This window comes from Musca autumnalis, unplaced genomic scaffold (assembly GCF_047663935.1).
Source record: "Musca autumnalis isolate F117 unplaced genomic scaffold, ASM4766393v1 scaffold_3, whole genome shotgun sequence".
Lineage (NCBI taxonomy): Eukaryota > Metazoa > Arthropoda > Insecta > Diptera > Muscidae > Musca > Musca autumnalis.
The window spans coordinates 249960962-249969838 of record NW_027411866.1 but is presented as its reverse complement, the minus strand read 5'-3'; the positions used below and the strand labels follow the sequence as shown (position 1 = coordinate 249969838).

General features: G+C 36.9%; 1 protein-coding gene across 1 annotated transcript; it reads right to left on the bottom strand.

Moving 5' to 3' along the window:
• Positions 1-3306: 3306 nt before the first annotated feature.
• Positions 3307-6253, bottom strand: LOC141397367 (uncharacterized). Its single transcript, XM_073973517.1, has 3 exons — positions 6068-6253; positions 4102-4215; positions 3307-4029 (listed from the first exon to the last, which is right to left on the bottom strand). The coding sequence occupies exons 1-3, from the start codon at positions 6126-6128 to the stop codon at positions 3560-3562; spliced, it is 645 nt and encodes a 214-aa protein (XP_073829618.1). The 5' UTR covers positions 6129-6253; the 3' UTR covers positions 3307-3559.
• Positions 6254-8877: the final 2624 nt, after the last annotated feature.

Genomic DNA, 8877 nt, shown 5'->3' with positions numbered 1-8877 from the left:
TTTTGGAGCCACCAAAGGCCACCATAAACGTGGATTTTTTAAAGATTGTTTGGAGCCACCAAAGGCCACCATAAACGTGGATTTTTTAAAGATTTTTGGAGCCACCAAAGCCCACCATAAACGTGGATTTTTTAAAGATTTTTTGGAGCCACCAAAGCCCACCATAAACGTGGATTTTTTAAAGATTTTTGGAGCCACCAAAGCCCACCATAAACGTGGATTTTTTAAAGATTTTTTGGAGCCACCAAAGCCCACCATAAACGTGGATTTTTTAAAGATTTTTTGGAGCCACCAAAGGCCACCATAAACGTGGATTTTTTAAAGATTTTTTGGAGCCACCAAAGGCCACCATAAACGTGGATTTTTTAAAGATTTTTTGGAGCCACCAAAGGCCACCATAAACGTGGATTTTTTAAAGATTTTTTGGAGCCACCAAAGGCCACCATAAACGTGGATTTTTTAAAGATTTTTTGGAGCCACCAAAGGCCACCATAAACGTGGATTTTTTAAAGATTTTTTGGAGACACCAAAGGCCTCCATAAACGTGGATTTTTTAAAGATTTTTTGGAGCCACCAAAGGCCTCCATAAACGTGGATTTTTTAAAGATTTTTTGGAGACACCAAAGGCCTCCATAAACGTGAATTTTTTAAAGATTTTTTGGAGCCACCAAAGGCCTCCATAAACGTGGATTTTTTAAAGATTTTTTGGAGCCACCAAAGGCCACCATAAACGTGGATTTTTTTAAAGATTTTTGGAGCCACCAAAGGCCTCCATAAACGTGGATTTTTTAAAGATTTTTTGGAGCCACCAAAGGCCAACATAAACGTGGATTTTTTAAAGATTTGTTGGAGCCACCAAAGGCCACCATAACCGTGAATTTTTTAAAGATTTTTTGGAGTCACCAAAGGCCACCATAAACGTGGATTTTTCAAAGATTTTTTGGAGCCACCAAAGGCCTCCATAAACGTGGATTTTTAAAGATTTTTTGTAGTCACCAAAGGCCACCATAAACGTGGATTTTTTAAAGATTTTTTGGAGCCACCAAAGGCCACCATAACCGTGGATTTTTTAAAGATTTTTTGGAGTCACCAAAGGCCACCATAACCGTGGATTTTTTAAAGATTTTTTGGAGCCACCAAAGGCCACCATAACCGTGGATTTTTTAAAGATTTTTTGGAGTCACCAAAGGCCACCATAACCGTGGATTTTTTAAAGATTTTTTGGAGCCACCAAAGGCCACCATAAACGTGGATTTTTTAAAGATTTTTTGGAGCCCCCAAAGGCCACCATAAACGTGGATTTTTTAAAGATTTTTTGGAGACACCAAAGGCCTCCATAAACGTGGATTTTTTAAAGATTTTTTGGAGACACCAAAGGCCTCCATAAACGTGGATTTTTTAAAGATTTTTTGGAGACACCAAAGGCCTCCATAAACGTGAATTTTTTAAAGATTTTTTGGAGCCACCAAAGGCCTCCATAAACGTGGATTTTTTAAAGATTTTTTGGAGCCACCAAAGGCCACCATAAACGTGGATTTTTTAAAGATTTTTTGGAGCCACCAAAGGCCACCATAAACGTGGATTTTTTTAAAGATTTTTTGGAGCCACCAAAGGCCACCATAACCGTGAATTTTTTAAAGATTTTTTGGAGTCACCAAAGGCCACCATAAACGTGGATTTTTCAAAGATTTTTTGGAGCCACCAAAGGCCTCCATAAACGTGGATTTTTTAAAGATTTTTTGGAGCCACCAAAGGCCACCATAACCGTGGATTTTTTAAAGATTTTTTGGAGTCACCAAAGGCCACCATAACCGTGGATTTTTTAAAGATTTTTGGAGCCACCAAAGGCCACCATAAACGTGAATTTTTTAAAGATTTTTTGGAGTCACCAAAGGCCACCATAACCGTGGATTTTTTAAAGATTTTTTGGAGCCACCAAAGGCCACCATAAACGTGAATTTTTTAAAGATTTTTCGCAACCACCAAAGGCACCAATAAACGTGGATTTTTAAGGAATATTTGAAGGCACCAAAGACGGCAATAAACCTGGATTTTGTTTAAAGAATTTTTGGATTTTTAAAGAATTTTTCGAAAGAAGCCTTCGAAAGCCACGATAAACGTGGATTTTTTAAAGATTTTTTGGAGCCACCAAAGGCCAACATAAACGTGGATTTTTTTTAAAGATTTTTTGGAGCCACCAAAGGCCATCATAAACGTGGATTTTTTAAAGATTTTTTGGAGCCACCAAAGGCCACCATAAACGTGGATTTTTTAAAGATTTTTTGGAGCCACCAAAGGCCACCATAAACGTGGATTTTTTAAAGATTTTTTGGAGCCACCAAAGGCCACCATAAACGTGGATTTTTTAAAGACTTTTTGGAGCCACCAAAGGCCACCATAAACGTGGATTTTTAAAGATTTTTTGGAGCCACCAAAGGCCACCATAAACGTGGATTTTTTAAAGATTTTTTGGAGCCACCAAAGGCCACCATAAACGTGGATTTTTCAAAGATTTTTTGGAGCCACCAAAGGCCACCATAAACGTGGATTTTTAAAGATTTTTTGGAGCCACCAAAGGCCACCATAAACGTGGATTTTTTAAAGATTTTTTGAAGCCACCAAAAACCACCATAAACGTGGATTTTTTAAAGATTTTTTGGAGCCACCAAAGGCCACCATAAACGTGGATTTTTTAAAGATTTTTTTGGAGCCACCAAAGGCCACGATAAACGTGGATTTTTTAAAGATTTTTTTGGAGCCACCAAAGGCCATCATAAACGTGGATTTTTTAAAGATTTTTTGGAGCCACCAAAGGCCACCATAAACGTGGATTTTTTAAAGATTTTTTGGAGCCACAAAAGGCCACCATAAACGTGAATTTTTTAAAGATTTTTTGGAGCTACCAAAGGCCACAATATACGTGGATTTTTAGAGAACTTTTGGATGCCACAATAAACCTGGATTTTTAGAGAACTTTTGGATGCCACAATAAACCTGGATTTTTATAGAATTTTTGGAAAAACTTCATTCAATAGTTCACAGCAACATGCGCCGATCATTTTTACCCTCCACTGTAATAATTCTGTTGTATGTTTTCCCCCTTGGAGGAGGGGACAAAGAATTAAGGAAAAACTAATTTCTTCATTGATGACTTATGAAAACACAGAGACGATAATGTGGAGACACACAAACAGTGGCACTTCATAGTTGTCCCCTGCCATTGGCACTTTGGGATGAAAGAAGAACAAACTTCCTCATCCTCTTTTCCAAAATAAAAATAAAAATTTGTAAATGAAAAATCAAAGATTTTCTTTGCACTCCATAAAAATTTTTATTATTGCTTTCATCTTCTCCATACAAAAACATCGCTTACTAATACAAAAACAAAGACACTAGAATATTGAAACTACTTCCGGTTAAACAAAATAAGGGACAAATTATAAGTTTTTCACACTTTTAGGTGTCGTGGCAGAAGAGTGCTTCAGAAATAAATGTTAAAATATAAAAACTATAACAACTCCATTTTCTTCTTCTTCTCTTCCTTTCTTCACTCTCCTTCTTAAGATTGTCTGGTTACGAAGAATGCCACAGCAATCAAGAACAATGATGAACCATAGGCATAGGCAGAACCCTTGGCCCAGGGAATAACAGTTTCATTGGCTTGCAAGAAATTGCAACCGGCACCTTCGCAGGTGTAACAATCGCTTGTGTCTGTGCAGACACCATTAGCTTGGGCTGTGGAAAGACAACCACGTTGGAATGATTGAGTGGTGTTCTTGTCATCGCGACGAATGTAACATTTGTCACCCAATTTATAAGTGGGACAAATGGCGGGACGTGCAGAAATATCCAAAGAGCATGTGCTGTTCAAGCTGCCAGAGCATTGGATGCAGCTAAGACGATATTGAGGGAAAACGGCACCATTACATCCTTCCATGAAGCTGCAGGTCATACATTCCATGTTGTTGTTGCAGGTGGACAAGGTGGCATTGTCCAATTCACTGGCGCAACCACGAATTGTGACACCATCTAGAGGGGAGGGGGGAAACATTAATTTTGGTTACAACATTTCTTTGGGGAGCTTGGTATTTGAGTTCTTACCCACAACACGAACATAACAGGTGGAGTTGGAATTGGCACATTGCTTGGCTAAGAAGTTTTCAGGTTGTGTGGCACATTTGGGATCCGTTGATGAGTTACATTGGACACAGGAATCTGAAAGAGAGATATGAAATATATTTTAAATTATTAATATTCTAAAAAATCCGCATATACTGTGGCCTTTGGTGGCTCCTAAAAATCTTTAAAAAATCCAAGTTAATTGTGGCCTTTGGTGTCCCTCGAAACTCCACCTGACCCTTCAAGTGCCCTTCAAATCTGTTTCTTAGAATTATGACTCAAATCCCTAAACAATCTGATAATATTCCCCCAGTTACCTCTAATGCTTCTAGCGTTTTTCTTGTTCTACTTTGTCGAATAAAAATACAAATATTTAAACTGTCTTTGCAGATAAGCAAAGCGCAAGCAGCCGCGCATAATCTTATCAGAAATTGATCGGAAAATATTGATAATAGCGTTTTAGTTGTTGACATCATTTCAATTGCATGGGGACGGTAGATATGTACAGAAAGCTATGTCTATGTGAAGGTATTGGCGGTAGAATGGGGTGATGACTAGATAGCACGATATAGAAACAAATTAGTAAATAAACACACAAAAACAAATAAATAAAATAGCAGCAACAGCAGATATCAGCGCAATTTCTAGAGTCATTCGTGGGCAAAATTTTGTTCTTTTAACTTTAGTCAAAAACATAGTTTATATAACCGAGCAAGAGAAAACAACCGTAATTAGTCACACTGGGAGTGAATATGCTTGGCAAACATTAACTCAGCCAGGCTGAATGAAATGTTGCAATTTTCCTATGGAAAATCTTATTCAGCCAGGCTGCAATTGCAATTTTCCTATGGAAAATCTTATTCAGCCAGGCTGCAATTGCAATTTTCCTATGGAAAATCTTATTCAGCCAGGCTGCAATTGCAATTTTCCTATGGAAAATCTTATTCAGCCAGGCTGCAATTGCAATTTTCCTATGGAAAATCTTATTCAGCCAGGCTGCAATTGCAATTTTCCTATGGAAAATCTTATTCAGCCAGGCTGCAATTGCAATTTTCCTATGGAAAATCTTATTCAGCCAGGCTGCAATTGCAATTTTCCTATGGAAAATCTTATTCAGCCAGGCTGCAATTGCAATTTTCCTATGGAAAATCTTATTCAACCAGGCTGCAATTGCAATTTTCCTATGGAAAATCTTATTCAGCCAGGCTGCAATTGCAATTTTCCTATGGAAAATCTTATTCAGCCAGGCTGCAATTGCAATTTTCCTATGGAAAATCTTATTCAGCCAGGCTGCAATTGCAATTTTCCTATGGAAAATCTTATTCAGCCAGGCTGCAATTGCAATTTTCCTATGGAAAATCTTATTCAGCCAGGCTGCAATTGCAATTTTCCTATGGAAAATCTTATTCAGCCAGGCTGCAATTGCAATTTTCCTATGGAAAATCTTATTCAGCCAGGCTGCAATTGCAATTTTCCTATGGAAAATCTTATTCAGCCAGGCTGCAATTGCAATTTTCCTATGGAAAACATGTGGGTACATCTTATATTTGTTTTACTTATCAATAGTTTTTGCTATTATTAAATATTTCATTTATCGGAGATTAAATTAACTGAAAATTTCACAATATATAAACTGAACTTTGTTCCCTTCCATTTAGAATTTATCAACAATTTTTCGTTAGTTTGATAAGAACCGAAGACACCCCAATCTGTTTTAAACTTTATTTTGATATTTGAAGCAATATTTGTAGAACGACTGTTAATGTCCTTGGAATGTCTTTATCATTAACGAAATGTCCAAAATTTCTTTAATTTAGTACAGTCCCGAAGCATATGTATGTCTTTTAATTCACTATTTTCCTTCTTTTTTTTTTTTTTGTTTTAATCAAACACACTTTATTATCTATGTACAGCACTTAAATTGTTTTAACTTCAAATGGGATATTACCGGAATAGGCATAAGCCATGAATGCAATGAAGACAACACCAATTGTTAATAAGATACGCATTTTGATTAATTATTTTTGTTATTTGTTTCGTTCGTTAAAGCTTAAACTGCAGCACCGTACTTGTTATGCGACGAAAATTCGGAAGTTAACTGAATTTCAAGTGAAAATATTCAACAGCTCTACCACCATTGAATGACGATCGTTAAAATACGACCGACCGACCTGCAACAAACCAAGTCACTAATCTTATCTCAGTTATTTTTGATAATTGGATGGACAACAAAGGCGGAGAGACAAACAGTGTTTTCGAGCGTTAAATACATTACGTAGAAAGATAGCAGGTTAACACAAACCACCTAAGGCTAAATTTGTGATTACAAAATTAGATATATGACTCATATACATACCTCTAAGGTAAATAAAGGTTTGTTACGAGATTATTCATCGATATACATTCCATCTTTATTGAAGTCGAATAGATGTCGGTTCCAGGAAAAAATAACTCTTTTCATGGTATTGGATTTTTAAATACATATTTGTTTATGATTATCAGAGCACTAAAGATTCTTTTAAATTTAACGTTACCGATCGTCATAAAACTTCATATATAAGGTTTTTGGATCAAATGGAAAAAAATGTTTTTCTTTTTGTTTTTGGGTCACCCTATTATATATGTATGTTCTTGATCAGCGTGCAATTCTACATTGATATAGCCATGTCCGTCCGTCCGTCTGTGAAAATTAGCGTCCGAACGGATTGAAGCTCCACGTTTTTGCAAATAAAGAAGAAGAAATCGATTGTAATTTGTTGCTTTTGTGTTGCCAAAGGCTAAAAAACATATCTACCAAAAATTTTTTATATAGACCAACGTTTTGGTATAGCTCCAATATAAAGCGACGCGATGCTTTAAGGAATTTTGCTGACATTAGTTCCATTTGACCACCGAATTTGTTATAAGTAGGAATTTTATGTTTCCTGTTGGACTCCTTTGAAGGACATTGTGGTAACTATGGGAAATTTTACTGATTACACTGTGACATAAAATGGAAGTCAAGGTCTGGGGGTAGAAAATTCATGTTTGGAATAAAAGTCCCTACTGAATATATTAAGAACTCCAACTTCTAGCTCAGTTACTTCCATGTTCTTTTTAGTCTTGAATTGAAAAATAAACACAAGTAAAGAAGTATCAGTCGGCTTTGCCGACAGAGGTATACCCTCAGCATGTGTATATTGAAACAATTTTTTCCCCAAAATACGTGTGTATTTAGGGGGTTTTAAAAAATTTGGGCGTTTGAACCGACAAAAATGTTGATTAGGATTAAAGATCAAAAGTTTTGCGGAGGAGATACTAAAAGGAATGGATCGACATTGACCGTTATGGAAGTGGATCTCCAGCCACAACATATGGTGTTTTACACTTTTCGGGCTGTTGGCTCAAGAAGTATGGACTTCCCCCTAAAAAAACTTTTAATATCGTAATTGAGGCAGCGAATGCAAGTTGCTTCAACAAAAATCAAAGTGATTCGATATCAGGTCTTAAAGTGAACTTATCCGCAAGTTTTGTGTGGGAGGTACCGGATGGAGTGGACAAATATAGTCCATATTTGAACCTGATCTATATCTGGTAGATATATTAGGATGTGTAAAGTATAGACCAATTCGGCCACTCCCTTCAAGAGTTACCGTACGAACAATTTTTCCGAACATTTTTGAACTTTTGTGGGGAAGGTACCTGAAGGAGTGGACCGATATGGCTTATCTTCAAACTTAAACTATGTTTGGACAAAATATTACTAAGGCCATATTTTGGACCGAATCGGCAGATCCGTTCGAGAGTTATCTTGCGCTCCAACCACCTCACACGGTGTCATAGGGGTTTTTTTGCAACTTTCAGGCTATTTTCTCAGGAAGTATTGACTTTCCCCTCATGAAACTTGTACCGTCGTATGAAGGGAAGTGAATACAAGTTGCTAAAACAAAAATCAAAGCGATTCGAGAGATGGCCCTAAACTGAACTTTTCCGAAATTTTGTGTGGGAGGTACCCGAAGGAGTGGACCTATTGAGACCATATTGGAACCTCATATTACTCTGGTAGAAAGTTTACGCTATACAAAGTATGCACCAAATCGGTCACTCCCTTCAAGAGTTATCGTGCGCACAAACTTTCCGAACATTTTCGAACTTTTGTGGGGGAGGTATCGGAAGGAGTGGACCGATGTAGCTCATCTTCGAACTTAAACTAAGTTTGGGCAAAATATTACGAAAGCCAAAATTTGAACCGAATCGGTTCATCCGTTCGAGAGTTATCGTGCGCTCCAGCCAGCAGGACAGACAGACAGACGGACGGACATGGCTAGATCGACTCCAAATTGTCTGAAACACATTTCGTCCAAACATACTTGGGGTCTAAAACCATTATTTCGATGAGGCACATTTTCATCGTATCAAAGTGTATATACCCTCCTTAGCCTAAAGGCTGAGGGTATAAAAATACCATAAATATATATGTAGATAGTGCTTCTTGGTGTACGAATACGAAGGAATAAATTAAAAATTCGTTTTATTATTTTAATTAGTTCTTCGTTATAGTAATTGCCATCAGTAGCATGGTACAATAATCTAGAAGGTAGGACAGGCACGACAAAATCGTGAAAAAACAAGGCCTGAGTGTATTTGATTATTATTTAAAATTACTTTAAATAAATATGCAACAGGTTGTATTGTTTATTAGACTTCTGGGTGGCCAAGTTTTCTTTACAGAGTCATCTTCCGTGTTTGTTCAACGGTTTTTTTATCACAATATTGCAT

What these genes read in the sequence shown, in the direction of transcription:
- LOC141397367 (XM_073973517.1), bottom strand. Translation starts at nt 6,128, where the DNA reads ATGCGTATCTTATTAACAATTGGTGTTGTCTTCATTGCATTCATGGCT. An exon ending in CATGGCTTATGCCTATTCCG is followed by an intron (nt 4,216 to 6,067) that starts GTAATATCCCAT and finishes TCTCTCTTTCAG; the next exon opens with ATTCCTGTGTCCAATGTAAC. An exon ending in CTGTTATGTTCGTGTTGTGG is followed by an intron (nt 4,030 to 4,101) that starts GTAAGAACTCAA and finishes CCTCCCCTCTAG; the next exon opens with ATGGTGTCACAATTCGTGGT.